Here is a 15,627-nt window from a genome sequence, read left to right on the forward strand (position 1 = left end):
GGACCTACGGTTAGCTCCCAGCACCCATGTAACATTTCCGTAACCATCTGTAACTAGTTGTTGGGGATCTGATGCCTTCCTCGGGTCTCCACAGAAACAGGGCATGCAGATACAGTGGTGCCCAGACATATATGCAGGCAGAACACTCATACACGAAAAAGGGATGCGGGCGGGGGCAGACAATAGATGTCACATAGAATGTTTTAAGACGTCTGGATAGCTTTGAGGTTTCCATTCCTCCGTCCTCTACAGAAGTAACATCTATAAACAAGATGAGTCCTTTTGAAATCTAACTTATCCATCCTTCCCTGAATAAATGATGTGTTTTGCATGAAACTTTAGGACTTGGATTGGAGAGTCAGTCCTGTTGATAGTTTGCATGGGTGGATGCGTAAGGCCCTAGGTTTGGTGTAAACTGGGAGTGATAGAATCTGTGATCCCATCACGTTTGGCAGGCAGGAGGACCAAAGCATCGAAGGTCAGCCCAGTGACCATGTTCTTCCAAAGGATTGGGGTTCAACTCCCAGCATCCACATGGTGGCTCACAAACACCTATAACTCCAGTTCCAGAGGGTCTAATATGTTCTGGCCTTTATTTGCATCAGCCCAGGCACATGTGACTCACAAACATACACAGAAAATAATAAAATATTTAAAAAATTATATTAAACTAAGACACAAAACTTGGGTATTTTGAAAAATATAAGAGGTCCATGGTGACATGAAATACAGAACCCCTAAAATTTCTTCCCATTTGAACTAACAATAGTCTCTTCTTCCCCTGCACCCCCTCCCTGTTTTTTAAAGACAGGAGTTTCTCTGTGTAGCCCTTGCTATCCTAGAACTCACTTTGTAGACCAGGCTGGCCTTAAACTTAAGGATTCAAACCATGTGCCACCACTCCCAGCTCCTCTGTGGCATTTGGTGAGTGACTCTTTCACTCTCACTGGGTCAAGACTAGCCTGTTTAGATGGTCAAGCATGGGGGTCGTCCCAGGGCAGTGAACAATCTGTCACAGCACTTTAAAACAAATTTGCTGTGTGGTGGTGGTGGCGGTGGCGGCAGTGGCAAACACCTTTAATCCCAGCACTTGGGAGGCGGAGCCAGGTAGATCTCTTGATTTTGAGGCCAGTGTGTCTACAGAATAAGTTCCAGGGCAGCCAGGGCTACACAGAAAAACCCTGCCTCAAACAGCAATGACGACAATGATAGTAACGAAAGAAACAGTTTTTTTTTTTAGATTCATTTTTATTTTGCATGTATGACTTTTTTCCCCACATGTAGATCCACATACCACATACATGTGGTACCCGCAGGGGCCAAAAGGGCATTTGGATCACCTGGGAAATGGAGGACCAGCTCATAGTTAGCCACCAGGTGGGTGCTAGGAATTGAATCTGGAACCTCCAGTAGAACAGTCAGTGCTCTTAAATTGTGAGCCAGCCTTCACTCCAGCCTCTCACCAGTAGCTCTTAATTTAGTGAGAATGTTCACACAGCAGGCTTTCAAGAGTTCACAAAGCCAAGGCCAAAAAACTAACAAATTATCTTGGACACCTCTCAGCAGGACATATTACTGAGCCTAAGGCACTGTAAGTTATTATCCCCACGGAAGAAAAGCTTTGATGTCACTTCTAAAGTCCCCTTGTATCAGTTCACAAAATCCCAAATAGAAACACTAGTGTCAGGAAGTGTCTGGGGACACCTTTGAGTCTGCAGTGAGGTAGTTGTAACTTTAGAACGTGAACGGTCTGCTTCCGAAACACTGGGTTCTCGGCCCTGAACCGTGACCTCCGGTTTCGTTGGCAATCCTCCAGTATCTCTCTCGCAAAATAAAGGCCGAAGTTTTGGGCTGTCTCTGGCGAGTGAAGATCCCCTTCTTGTTTCCGATTACTCTCAGCGGTGCTAAAACAAAACAACCCAAACACACCAAGGAGGGCTGATAAGATGGCTCAGAAAGTAAAGATACTTGCTATGAAACCTACTCACCCCAAAGTTCAATCGCAGGCACCCACGTGTTGGAGGGAGCAAGCAGATGCCCATCCAAAGCTGGGGGAGGGAGGTACAACCCAATCTGAAGCCTACTTTTCTCCTTTTAACCACTGTAAACTAGACCAAAGCAAGTACTTTACTACCTAAGCCATCTCCCCAAACCCACTTCTAGGATTCTTACAAATGCCCAGGACGGGGAAACGCCGACCTGAGAACAATCCCTAAGCCCAACAGACACTCACACTGGTTCGTCATGAAGTCGGCGAAATTCCAGATGAGCTCTCCGACCACGTATTCTTTACGTTTCTGATCCAGAACTGAATGGTAATTCTCCAGAACAGCCTTCTGGTACTCCTCACTGAACATGCGAGGCGGGTCCTGGGATTCAACGCAAAAGGAGTATCAGAGCCGGGCCTGACGTGAGATCCACTCGACCACCACTAAAAGATCTGTCCTGATGCGGGGCTGTACTAACTGCAGGACTCAACTGATGCTGGCTCAGAGACCCTGCTGTCTGATGTCAGCTAGCATTAGAGAGACTTTAAAGGACACGCCTGGCAGTGGTGGCTGGCGTATGCCATTAGTCACAGCACTGGAGAGGCAGGAGGAGCTCTTGAGTTTGAGGCCAGCCTGGTCTACAGAACGAGTTCTGGGACAGCCTGGGCTGCACAGAGAATCCCTGTCTTGGGGAGGGGGTCATCAAGGTGGCCCATGTCTTTAATCCAAGAGGCCGACACAAAAAGGATCAAGAGTTCCAGACCAACCAGGGCTACACTGTGAGACCCTGTCTTAAGAACAATCTTTGAAAGCGTAAAAACCTATAGGGTGGTGGTGACACACATCTTTAATCTCAGCACTCAGGAGGCAGAGGCAGGAGGATTTCTGTGAGTTGGAGGCCAGCCTGGTGTACAGATCAAGTGCCAGGACAGCCAGGGCTACACAGAGGAACCCTGCCTGGAAAACCAAACAAGAAAGTAAAAACTTTAATTAGTAAAAGTGTTTGTCATATCTCTTCACTTGCCTGTGTTGGGAATCAGGTGCTCCTTAATTTTATGCTACCTTAATCGAGTCAGGGTCTCTTGCTATTTCAGCAAGCCTGGTGAGACATTCAGCTCTGGGGATCCCATCTCCTCCTCCAGGGCACTGGGGTTAAAGGAATGCTGCCACACCAGCCTTGCACCCAGCTGGGTGGTAAGGCTCTGAATTTTGTTTCTCACATTCACAGAACAAGTACATTCCCTTTTAAAGGCACAGTCCTCCAGCTGTTCTTAAAGCTGAAGTACTCTGGGAGTACTTAGCTCTAGAGAAGTTTGGGGGGGGGGGGAGGAGAGTACGGGAGGAGGGGTTCTTTCAAGATAGGATCTTACCACATAGCCTGCATGTAACCCAGACTGGCCTCGAAGGCAGACTCATCCAGACCTAACTCCTGTATGTGGAACTAGGACTGACTTTTGTTGGGGCTGGAGAGATGGCTTGGTGCTTAAGAGCACTAGCTGTCCTTCCAAAGGACCCAGGTTCCATTTCGACCATCCACACGGTGGTGCACAACTATCTGCAACTCCAGTTCCAGGGAATCATCTGACCCCCTCACACTAACATATATGCAGGCAAAACACCAATGTGCATACATACATACATACATACATACATACATACATACATACATAAACAAAAACAAGTTAAAAAGAGGGTATACTGTCCTCACAGAGGCCAGGTTCAGTTCCCAGCACCTGAGGTGGCTGAAAATCACTTGTGATTCCAGCTCCAGGGGAGTCTGATACCTTTACCCTTAGTGAGGACCCAGACACACGTACATATCCAGACAGACACACAGACATACACATAATGAATTTTTTTTTTTTAAATCTTGTGTATGACATAGGTACTCGTGTGTATGAATATGAACGGGTATATGCTTGTAGAAGTCTTCAACTTCCGGGCTGATGAGATGGCTCAGTGGGTAAGAGCACTAGCTGCTCTTCCTAAGGTCCTGAGTTCAAATCCCAGCCACCACATGATGGCTTACAACCACCCGTAATGAGATCTGACACCCTCTTCTGGTGTGTCTGAAGACAGCTACAGTGAACTTATAAATAATAATAAATAAATCTTTAAAAAAAGTCTTCAACTTCCATTTCTTTTGAGATAAGGTCTCTTGCTCACCACAGTGTGTATACCACGTGGCTGGCCTGAGAGCTAACGGATCCTCCTGTCTCTAATTCTCATCCTTTAATAGGACAACGGAGTTACAGATGTGTGCCACCACACCCAGCATTATGTGGGTCCGGGAAGGGGTGGGGGGACTTGAACTCAGCTCATCACACAGCAAGTGCTTTATCTCACAGAGCCCAGGCTGTGTATCCTGCAACTCAACTGCCTCCACCCAAGTGGCAGTACAGACACAGGGCACTTCGCCCATCATACTTTTTTTTTTTTTGAACAGTTGCTACTCTTTTTTTTTTTAAAGATTTATTTATTTATTATATGTAAATACACTGTAGCTGTCTTCAGACACTCCAGAAGAGGGAGTCAGATCTCCTTACAGATGGTTGTGAGCCACCATGTGGTTGCTGGGATTTGAACTCCGGACCTTCGAAAGAGCAGTCAGGTGCTCTTGCCCACTGAGCCATCTCACCAGCCGCCATCATACTTTTTAATGGAAATAGTCCCATACCCACACAATACAGTAGTCACAAGCCACATGTGGCTATCTAAATTAGGATCACACTAAACCAATTCAGTCTTATTGCCCACATTTCAAACCCCCTGTTGCTGTTTCGTGACTGGTTGCTATCATTCTGGGGAGGACAGATAGAGACATTTCCATCATCGCCTAGGATCTACCAACACCTGTCTCGACATAGGAAGAATTTTTTTGTTTGTTTTGAGACAGGGTTTTCTGTATCCGAGACTAGCCTCAAACTCATTAAGTAGGCAGGGATGACCCCGGATTTCGGATTCTCCAGGGCTAGTACTATAGGCATGCATTAAGTACAGCTGGTCTAGGTAGTCCTGGGGTAGGATAGAGAGCTTTAGGCATGCTATACAAATACTCTGGCAACTGAGCTACCTTCTCCCAGGCTGAGAAATGCTTTTAATAAAGATTTGTGCGGTTTTTTTTTTTAATTGTGCATCTGTGTGCACTACAGTCATGCAGGTACCCACAGATGCCTAAAAAGGGCATCAGATCCTCTGGAACTGGAGTTACAGGCAGTTTTAAAGTACCCAGTGTGGGTGCTGGGAACCAGACTGAGGTCCACCGGAAAGGCTGCAAGCGCTAACCACTGAGCCCACTCTCCAGCTCACAGGCTCATTTCATAAAGTTGCCATTGGGCCAGGTGCAGAGGGACACCTGTCATCTCAGCCCTCCAGAGGCTAAGGGAGATTGTGAATCTGAGGCAGCCTCAGCATTGAACAGAGGATTTCTTAGGAAAGAAACGCAGAACAAAAGAATGCAGGGTGGAAACATCAAAGAATGGGCTGTCTCTGGGATGCGCAGGAGCCAAACAGAGGCCTGCATGCAGCAGCCAACGTGTGTAGGCTTAGAGAGGTGCCTGGGAGCTGAGGCCGGGTCCCTGGCAGGGAAAGGGAAAAGAGGTAAGTAACTAAGCACCCATCGCCATCGTGACAATCAACCGCTTACCTCGTGGATCCCTGGGATTGCGTCTGCTCCATACTCGCTCTGGATAATCGGCTTCTGATGCGTCTTATACCAGTTCTCAAACTGGCTATTCAGCTGTGGCTGAATCACCTCCAAATGCCCATAGTCATGATACCAAGAAAAGTAGCTGTTTACACAGATAACATCCACGTACGGGGCCTAAGACAAGAGCGGTCGAGTGAATTTACCCCTCACACACTGAGGTCAGAATAGTCACATGCAAATGACACAGGTTAGCCCGCCCTACCCAGGAAATAAAGTCAAGACCAGACCCAAACGGGGCTAATATATAATACTGGGACTAAGGCTGCTGACTGGGTCATGACTGGAAACAAAGCCACCATCCATCCAGCCCCTGACCTTGTTGGATTTTACTTCATTCTAGTTCTGTTCCTGGTCTCCTGTGGCCTTGCCTGGGGATGCGATCCAACAGGGAGAGTGGATAAGTTTTTCTCTTCGGAGTTCAGACTTATATCTAGGCCAAACTGGCCTTAAACTTCTATGTGTCCAAGGGTGGCCTTGAACTGATGACCCACTGGCCTCTACCTCACAAGTGCTAGGGACCACAGGTGTGCACTGCTCACACCTACCTTTCTGCCTCCCTGGGGACACAAGTCCAGGGTTTTGGGAATTCGAGACAAACATTCATCAATTGAGCTACATCTCCTGGTCCTTAATTTAGGGCCAGGCATTGGAGGGGTAGGGGTACAAGCCAAGGGCTTGCATGTGCTGAGCACAGGCTGTACCACTGAGCCATGTCTCCAGTCTCCTCTGATTTATAATTGAGAAGGCAGTGCTGTGAGTGGCTAGATTTCTTCCCAGACACTGGTGGGGGTGTCCACGGGACAGGGATAGGTATGGTCTAAACAGCATCAAAGAGTTCTGAGTCTACAGAGCTGACTCTGGGGTTAAGAGCACTGGCTGCTCTTCCAGGTTCAATCTGCAGCTCGTAGCAGTCAGTCGACACCCTCACACATGCAGGCAAAGCACCAATGCACGTAAAATTAAAAAAAAAAAAAAAAAGTTCCGTGTCTAGCTAGCTAGCCTCCAGTGTCACCCAAGCTAGTCTCTCTAGAAACAATGCTCAATTTCAAAGCTGCCCTTGGAACGATGAGGTCTTTCCAAGGGACCACACACCCTCTCCAGGCTGTGGTGACTGGATGAAGTAGCATCACTTCGTAAAGCAAGCTCTAGGAAAAGAGGTCAGGCATGGGGCGCCCAGTAAAGCCTTCTGAGTCCACATGGAAGTTAGGGCAAGCACTAGAGCGGCCAGGCTAGGCCACCTGGGCCTCACTGCAACCTCTGCTTCTTTGAAGGGTGGGTTCTAGAGACACAGAGAAGCCAGGGCTAACAAGGGCTCTTGTCATTTTTTTTTTGATTTTTTTTTGTTTTTGTTTTTGTATTTTTGAGACAGTTTCTCTGTATAGCCCTGGCTGTCCTGGAACTCACTTTGTAGACCAGGCTGGCCTTGAACTCAGAAATATGCCTGTCTCTGCCTCCCGGGTGCTGGAATTAAAGGCGTGTGCCACCACGCCTGGCTGGCTCTTGTCATTTTAACTTATTATTTTTTAACTAGTTAACTATTTAGTTAACTATTTTAACTATTATTTTAAACTAATTTTAGAAAATTAATAAATGGCTGTTTCCCCTTTTATATGTGCATGAGGAGGTGGCAGGTCCCCCGGGACAGATGGCTGAGTCACCATCATGTGGGGACTGGGAACCGTACTCTGGCCCTCTGTAAGAACAACAAGTACTCTTGACTACCAGGCCTTTTCTCTTGTCAGGGTTAAACAAGTACATTGTCCCGGATCCAGCCCAGCCTTCTTGGGGTTAGAAGCCACATTGCCTACGCCGTGTGAGTTAGCAGGAAGTTAGTCCCTTTAACCCAGAAGCCCACTCGTGAAACGGCTGGACTGGCCACTGCTGCTTAGCTGGTAGTAAGCACAAGCCTAAAGACCAAGCAGAGGCGTGGAGTGTGGAGACCACCCCCCCCCCACTCCAGGCTCACCCCCAGGTCTGCATCATATTTGGCGTTGCTCACAAAGGTCACGGGACGGGTGAGGTCCAGGGCTTTGGTGTGGGTGATCAGCGTCCTGTCCATGAAAGGCAGAAGACAGGCTCGTCGTCAATCTGGGAAGGGCTCTTAGACACCTGTCTCTTTCCCTTTCCTTCCCGTCTTCCCCATCAGTGGTAGCTCACTGCTAACACTGTGGCTGTCCGGAGCCATGAGAGCAGAGATGAATACAAACCAAAATGGCAGAGGTGGTGGCAGCAATAAGAGGGGGTGTGGCTCCCTGTAAGGCTGTGGGTGGAGGTGCATGATTTAAATTAAGAGTCAGGGAAGCCTCTTGAAGGAAAGGCATTAGTGTTGAATTGAATTAACAATTGAGCCAGGAGGAATGGAGAGGAGAGGACCCAATAGAATGGCTAGTCTAGGGCTAGAGTTTGGTTCCTGGGACCTACGAAGCACAGATCACTATTGGAGACTATTTTTTTTCTTTTACATCTTTTTGATCGTTACTCTTCTTATATGAAGGCTGTGTATTGCCTTGGACATAAGACCTGAGCCCCGCCCTCTCAAAACAGCTCCAAATTAGCAAAAGCCACTCTGGGGTACTCCAGCCTACCCAGTCCTGGCTTTATTCTTGATGTCCCTGAATGAATGCATCTTCCTTACCACCTCCTCAAAAAGTCTGGGAGCTCAAAATACTACTTCGTGGAGTCGGGATGCAGCTACAGCATGGAGAACAAGGAGTTCTCAACCTGCGGGTGGAGACTCCTTTGGCAAACCTCTATCTCCAAAAATATTTACGTTAGGATTCGTAACAGCAAAATTCCAGGTACGATGTAGCACCAAAAAATACTTTCATGGTTGGGGGGCGGGGGGAGGGGTCACCACAGCATGAGGAACTGTATTAAAGGGCCGCAGCGTTAGGAAGGCTGAAAACGGCCGATTAAGAAGCTTCGGTTGCCTCTATGTGACAAGCAGTATAATTCATCCAGAAGGCTGTGACAGTCTCATGGCAGATGAAGGACTGTGGCTGAAGATGGAGCTCGATGGGAGAGCACTGGCCTAGCATGCACAGGCAAGGCCCTGAACTGGATCCCCAGCACCAGAAAATACATTTAAAACATTTTGTCTCATTAGTTCCCACTGGGGCTGGAGAGATGGCTCAGCGCTTAAGAGCACTGACTGCTCTTCCTAAAGGTTCTGAGTTCAATTCCCAGCAAGTAGGTGATGGCTGACGACCATCTGTAACAGAGTCCAGTGCCCTCTTTGGGTGTGTCTGAAGAAAGCTACAGTGTACTCACATTCATTAAATAAATAAATTAAATCAATCAAAGAATCACAAAGTGGTTTCCTATAGTTTTAGCATGTGTTTCCATCTAGAATGAATGAATGAATGAATGAATGCATGCATGCATGAATGCATGAATGCATGAATGAATGAATGTCAGGTGTGAGAGAGCACACTGCAATCCTAGCACTGAGTAGGAGGCAGAGACAGGAGGAATAGGAATTCAAGGCCAGCCTTAGCTACCTAGCAAACTTGAGACCAGCCTGTGCTATTTGATTGAGATCTTGTCTGGAAAAAAAATAGAGGAGCAGGAGAAGTGACCCAGCCCTTAGTGCCAAGCCCAGTGATCGGAGTTCAAGCCTGGGGACTTCCATGGTAGAAGGAGAGGACATAAGCTGTCCTTTGACCTCCACCTGTGTGCCATGGCACACACAGAAATAAATTAAAAATCAATCTCAAAAAAGAAAAAAAATCCACTTGGTAGATCATGCGTGTAATCCCAGAATCTCAGAAGTTGGGACCAAAGGGATCAGTGCCAGTTTGAGGCCAGCCAGGGAAACCCAGCAAGCCCCTGTCTCAAAAATAAATTTACTAAAATTACAGAAAATCCAAAGTTCTGCCGGATGGTCGTAACACATGGCTTTCATCAGAGCCATAGGAAGGCAGAGGGAGGCGGATCTCTGTGGGTTCGAGGCCAGCCTGGTCTATGGAGCTAGTTCCAGGACAGCCAGGGCTACACAGAGAAACCCTGTCTTGAACAAAACAAAACAAAACAAACAAACAAAAACTCTACAGTTGTGTGAATCCAAGGAAACTCGGGATTTCATCTCAAGTATGATTAGGAGGGTCAATGGGTAGAAAACCCACAATTTTGGTGGGTTGATTTGGGTCTCCAGTAGTGATGAAGGGGATACTGACATCACAGCACCTATCCACCTGGTTATGGTTGACTTCCATGGTCCCGGCTGCCTACAGAGGCTGAACCAGGCCAAAGTGCTAAGGCCAGAGGCCCAACTAAGCCCAGGGAAGAAAGAGCACTCACTTAAAGTAATATGCGGCGGGTTTCAGAGCAGAGGAAGGCTCATTGGCCACAGACCACATCACAACCGCAGGGTGATTTTTGTCCCGGCGAACCAGCTCCTCCATCACCTCTAGGTGGTGCCGAAGTGACTCGTTGCCAAAACTCTGACTGTGGAGGCAGAGAGGAAAAGGTCACCAAAGGCTCGAAGACAAGGTAGGGACGCTGGGCATCGTAGACGGCGAGGGGGCGGGCACTCACGGTAGCACAATGCCCACACCGGGACACTCATCGATGACCACAATCCCGTATCGGTCACAGAGCTGAAGTACCTCCTCTGAGTAGGGATAGTGGCTGGTACGAAAGGAATTTGCCCCGAGCCAACGGAGCAGGTTGAAATCCTTTACCAGCAGCGGCCAGTCGAAGCCTTTCCCTCGGATCTAGGAGACAGCAGGGCTGCGTGACCTCTACCCTTGTGACTGGAGAGTTCGCACTTTCTTCTAAAGCCCCGCCCCTGGACTCACCCCGTCCACCCTATGTAGGTTCACCACAAACAGCACCACACGATGCTATCTTCCCAGGGCACAGAGGTAGGGGAAGGAGATATCAATGACTCCCAACATGCCACACATTGATGCCACAGCTCCTACTCACATCTGAATCCTCGTGCTTATTGACCCCTTGGAAATAGAAGGGCTTCCCGTTTATGAGGAACTTGCTCTTTGTGACAGCCACTGTTCGAATCCCGATAGGAAGGGTGTAGTAGTCAGTCACAGACTCAGTTGTTGTCACCTTCACCTAGGAGAGCCGATGTGGCAGGCAAGAACATCCAGGTGGACTGCGCGTCACCCAACAGGAAGGCCTCACCCCACACCACTGGAGTTTTTTTTTTTTTTTTTTTTTAAATACAGGCTCATGTAGCTCAGGCTGGCCTCACTTGTAGCTAAGGATGACCTAGAACTCCTGATTCTCCTGCCTGTCCCTCCCAAGTGCTAAAATTACAGGCAGGCATCTCTCTGCTGTTTGGTTTTGGTTATGTTTTGGTTTGGTTTGGTTTCGTTTGCAAAACAGGGTTTCTCTGTGTAGCCCTAAATGTTCTGGAACTCCATAGACAAGGCTGGCTCCAACTTATAGAGATCCACCTGCCTTGGCTCCCAAATTCTGGGATTAAAAGTATGTGCCACCACAGCTCGGCTGGTTTTGGGATTTGTTTTGTTGGGAGGTGGGGGTTGGAGGGACACACTGATTGTTTGAGACAGGGTCTCACTATGGAGCTCTGGCTGTCTTGGAATTCACTAGGGAGACCCGGCTGACCTCAGCGACTGCTCGTTTGATCTTATTCTCCAACACCCCTGGTGCCTACGTATCCCACAAGCCTGCACTTGAGATGCAGAAATGACAGTCTCTGTCTTTAACCAGAACATGATCTCAGGACCTTCACAATTCACAGCTGGACTCTCCCACAAAGTGACTGAAAAAGCCGGAAATCTCAGACAGTACCCATTTAGCCACCTGTCCTGGTTGCCTGCTGTCACCAGGTGGCAGCAAAGGACCTTCCTTAGCCCCAGTCCCACATCACCGTTACCTCCAAGGAGTACATGTAGGCTGGATGCTCATGCATCAGGTAAGGCCACCAGAGGTTGGCACTGGGAACCTGAAGTTGACCCTGGTTCCCTGTCCCATGGGCCACGACTTTGCCACCCTCATCCAAAAGTTGCACTTCTAGCTGGAAATGTTCACTGCCCTGCACAGAAATCCAGTAGGTCACCAGCCCTGTGGGACAGAAACAGATATCATACCAGTCCCAGAAGTCCCCTTAGGTCCCAAGACAATAGCGAACAACTGCTTGTCCTTTTATTTATTTAGTTTTTTTTAAATCTTACTGTGCAGAGATTAGGAGTTACAAGGAGGAAGGAAGTGACCCAATGTTTTGAGTGATGTCACTTTAGACAAGACCCCACCTGTCATTGGTCCTCACTTCCTTGCAAAGGAAGACCCACCAGAAAGGTGTCAGCTTGGGCAGTCTGAGTCTTATCTTCTGAGGATAATGAGGCAGGGGAGGGCTAAAAGATGCTTGAAGCCTTTTTCTCCTTAGGGATTTTTTTTCCTCTTGGGAATTGAGATAAAAATGGACCCAGCCTAGCACAGAGCCTCCCGCCGGGATTCCTCACCGATGTCTTGCTCCACATTAGTGATCACAGTGATATCATCGATGTAAGTGGTAGGGGTGGTATAGAGGACCACAGATCGATGCAGTCCCGCATAGTTGAAGAAGTCAAAGCTTGTGTCCTGGACAAAGTAACCCTTGGGATACCTAGGGTGGGAAAACAAAGGTCCATTATCTGTGTGGCTTTTTAAATCCGCCTCCTCTGTGTGTGTGTGTGTGTGTGTGTGTGTGTGTGTGTGTGTGTACACCACAGTGCACATGTGCAGATCAGAAGACAACCTCAGGCACTGGTTCTACCTTCTAGCTGGCCTGAGAACTTCCAGCAATCACTTTCCCTCCTAGCATGCGACGCCGGTCTCATCAGATCCAGAGCTAGAACCATTCTCCCTATGGGGAAGTCTGCTGGGCAGGAGGGGGGGGGGGGAGGATGCTGCTCACATGGAGGTGTCAGTCTTGTAGACGATGGTCCCCGGCGGAAGGGTATGAGGGGTCAGTGTGTTGTTGATGGCAATCGTGATCCGGCAGGTGGTCAGGGGCCCACTCTGGACCAGCTTGCTAATGTCAGCCTCAAAGGGGAGGTGACCTCCCTCATGTTCCACCACATGAATCCCATTCACCCACTGCAGACACAAGGAGAGATGAGCAGAGGGTAAATGGCCACAGGGCTCTGCTGTCTGTCTTGGGTACCCCCTTCCAGAAGAGGGCCCCCGCCATCAGATGGAAGAATGGTGTTCTAATGGAGCCCACAAAGCAACCCTTCTCTGACCCATGACACAGAGCCCTTCTGGACAGCCCAGACTGCCTTGCCCCCAGCCAACCTCTCCCTATACTGACCACAACTGCATAATAATGGGCACTGTTGATCCTCAACACCACTCTCATGTCGGTATCTTGGGTCCATCGCCGTGGCAGGATTGCTTCCCGTTCATACCACACCCAGCCAATAAAGTCCCGAAGGGCTGCTTCTTGGGTGATGTCATTGAAGCTAGAAGGGACAGGCATGTCCAAGACTGGGCCCGACTAGGGAAAGAAGAAGTGGAGTCACGTGCTGGGGATGTGGCTCAGCTGGTAAAGCCCTGGCCTACCACCGATGAAATCCTGTGTTCCGACTCCAGCATTGTATAAGCCAATCATGGCGGAGCGCACCAGTAATCCTAGCAGATGAGAGGTGCAGCCAGGAAGATGGACGTTCAGGGTCATTCCCTGGCTATCCTCTGCTTCATAGTATATCTGAGGCTGACCTGAGGATACAGGAGACTCTGGCTAAAGAGAAGGATTGGGTCTATTCTTCACGACTGCGCCCCCAGCACCCTAGAGAACCATAGGGGACACAGGGGAGAGACTCTGTAAAATACTGGCTGCATCCACAAGTGAACTCTGCAGGACAGTTGATGGAAAAAGACTGTTCAAACCAAGTTCTTTCTCAGGGCAGATAGTACCAGAGCCAAGATTTCCATGGAAAGAGCCACAGGCCAGTCTAAAACAGGAAAGACCAGACCCTGACATAAAAGGCAGGTGACCATTGCTACAAGGAAGAAGGCCAACAGCAGGGAACAGGGGCCCCCAAGGAAACAGAGAAGGCCTGTGGTGGCAATGTCCTCTCCTTACTTCCTCTTTTGCTGAATGCTGGGCAGTGCAGTTGAAAACTGAGAGTCTAAGCCAGGTGTGGTGGTTCATCACTTGTAACTCTAGCAACCTGGGAGGCTAAGGGAGCCACATGGCTATGAGTCGGAGGTTAATGTGAGTCGCTGTCTCAAACACACACACACAGAGCTGGTGAGATGACTTGGTGGGTTAAAGGCACTAGCCACTAAGCCTGATGACCTTAGTTACATCCCTGGTGACCTAGGTGAGACCAGACTCCAGCAAGTTATCTTCCAACCTCCACATGTACTGTGTAGCACACGGGTGGCGCCCCCCCACCCCACATAAATAATGGGTACACATTTTAAACAAAGAGAGAGAAGAGAGGAAGAGGAGAGAGCCCAATAGGAAACGAGGTAGGATGAATGAATGAATCTGAGAGAGGAGGAGACTGTGAGCACACAGGTTTGCTTCAGCCTGCTTCTGCGCCAACCCTACCTAGGTAGGAAAGGAGAGCAGGGATGAGGGTCCTCTGCTAGCTCTGTGCAAAGTCACATTTGCTCCCCCCTCCTCTACCCCCGCCCCCAAATCTCTGTAGTGGGTAGCATCTCCTAGGATTCTACTTTTCACAAGATGGGAAAGAGCATGGGAGGTATGTGCACCGGGATGCAGGAGGCGTGTGCACAAACATCTACAACACTCAGGAAAGTTAAAGTGGGAGCAAGAGATTCACCCGGACATCCAGGCCAGCCTAGGTTATCGAAGGAGACACAGCCTCAAAACATAAACAAAAGGCTCAGTAGTGACAAGCACACACAGGGCCCTGGGTTCAAGTCCCAGCACTATGAAGTAAAATTAAAAGCTTTAAAAAAACAAAAACAAAAAAATCCATTGCCTGGGGCAGCGCCTGCCTAGCAGAAACCATGCGGTTCTCAGCATGCCAGGTCCCACTTCCTGCTCTGGTCGCTCCCCTCCCCAGCCTGCAAACCCATATTAACCTCCTCTAGGTGAGCACAAGGGGATCTCCAGGTACAGGCATCCCTCCGCCCATCCCCTGACTTCTGGAAGCTTCCAGACCCCGGGTCCCAGGGAGCGCGCACCTCCCGTAGCGGCTGCCGGTACCATTGCTGCTCGAAACCCTGCAGCCGGTTGTTCGAGAGGTCGGCGCGGAAGTGCCACAGTCCGTCCAGCGCCTTGAGCTCCCGCGACGGGCTCTCCTTCGGGAACAGCATCCCGCCCTTCAGAGCCAGCGCGCAGCTGCACAGCAGCTGGCCCAGCGCGACCCAACACGCACTCCATTTTAGGGACATACTGGCCAGGCTGCCCACCGACCAGCGGCTGGGCTTTTTAGCCTCCTCTCTGGGAGGGCAGAGGCGGGACCTGGAAGAGTCACATGTTCTCGAGAGAAGCCGCCTGCGCCAACTTGGTTGAGGGCAAGCGCTTGTACAGCTGCTGGCTCAAGGCTATCTAGAGGCCCCAAGGCTGGACTCTGCAGAAAGAGGAAGTCGCTTGAAGTCCTGGATCGTTTCCCCATATGCCTGACGTCAGCCGCTGCCTGCCTCACATCTATTAATATCTCCCCCTCCTTCCCTCACACTCTGGGGCTTGCCCCTCAGGACCACTAGGCTAAGATCTGAAAGAAGCCCTGAAGTCCCTGATCCCACTGTTTCTTCATAACTCCTGTGAAAGGATGAGAGTTCAAAAGAGACACTGAGAAGAATTTGGGGAGTTTGTTATTAAAGCCTGGAAAGGACACGCAGGCAGGTTCGAAGCTAGGTCTCTTCTTAGAGGTCTCTGAGGAAGGGAGTAGAACTGACAGCAATGGCCATGAAAGAAGTGTCTCCTGGACCTGTGTGATGTCATTCGAGTCACAAATGAAGGTTGCGATGACGGTTCACATGACC

At 49.2% G+C, this 15,627-nt stretch overlaps 1 protein-coding gene across 6 annotated transcripts; it reads right to left on the reverse strand.

The window, feature by feature from the left end:
• Positions 1 to 1,227: 1,227 nt before the first annotated feature.
• Positions 1,228 to 15,266, reverse strand: Gusb (glucuronidase, beta). 6 transcript variants are annotated; one of them, NM_010368.2, is made up of 12 exons: positions 14,824 to 15,266; positions 12,974 to 13,159; positions 12,578 to 12,759; positions 12,144 to 12,286; positions 11,558 to 11,745; positions 10,627 to 10,770; positions 10,234 to 10,412; positions 9,997 to 10,143; positions 7,664 to 7,748; positions 5,635 to 5,811; positions 2,234 to 2,369; positions 1,228 to 1,904 (listed from the first exon to the last, which is right to left on the reverse strand). In NM_010368.2, exons 1-12 carry the CDS (start codon positions 15,031 to 15,033, stop codon positions 1,735 to 1,737), a joined length of 1,947 nt encoding a protein of 648 aa, NP_034498.1. In that variant the 5' UTR covers positions 15,034 to 15,266; the 3' UTR covers positions 1,228 to 1,734. The 6 variants fall into 6 exon arrangements, 5 of the variants coding, with proteins under 5 accessions (NP_034498.1, NP_001343954.1, XP_011239155.1 ...); XR_377102.1 differs by lacking the exon at positions 7,664 to 7,748 and having other exon boundaries at positions 14,824 to 15,261; NM_001357025.1 differs by lacking the exon at positions 12,578 to 12,759.
• Between the last annotated feature and the right edge of the window lie 361 nt (positions 15,267 to 15,627).

This window comes from Mus musculus, chromosome 5, assembly GCF_000001635.26.
Source record: "Mus musculus strain C57BL/6J chromosome 5, GRCm38.p6 C57BL/6J".
In the NCBI taxonomy this organism is placed as follows: domain Eukaryota; kingdom Metazoa; phylum Chordata; class Mammalia; order Rodentia; family Muridae; genus Mus; species Mus musculus.

Excerpts from the sequence above, each read along its gene's own strand:
- Gusb (NM_010368.2), bottom strand. The coding sequence starts at position 15,033 with ATGTCCCTAAAATGGAGTGCGTGTTGGGTCGCGCTGGGCCAGCTGCTG. Across the intron at positions 12,760-12,973 it reads CCCATTATTATGCAGTTGTG|TGGGTGAATGGGATTCATGT; the intron begins GTCAGTATAGGG and ends TTGTGTCTGCAG. Across the intron at positions 12,287-12,577 it reads TACAAGACTGACACCTCCAT|GTATCCCAAGGGTTACTTTG; the intron begins GTGAGCAGCATC and ends TTCCCACCCTAG.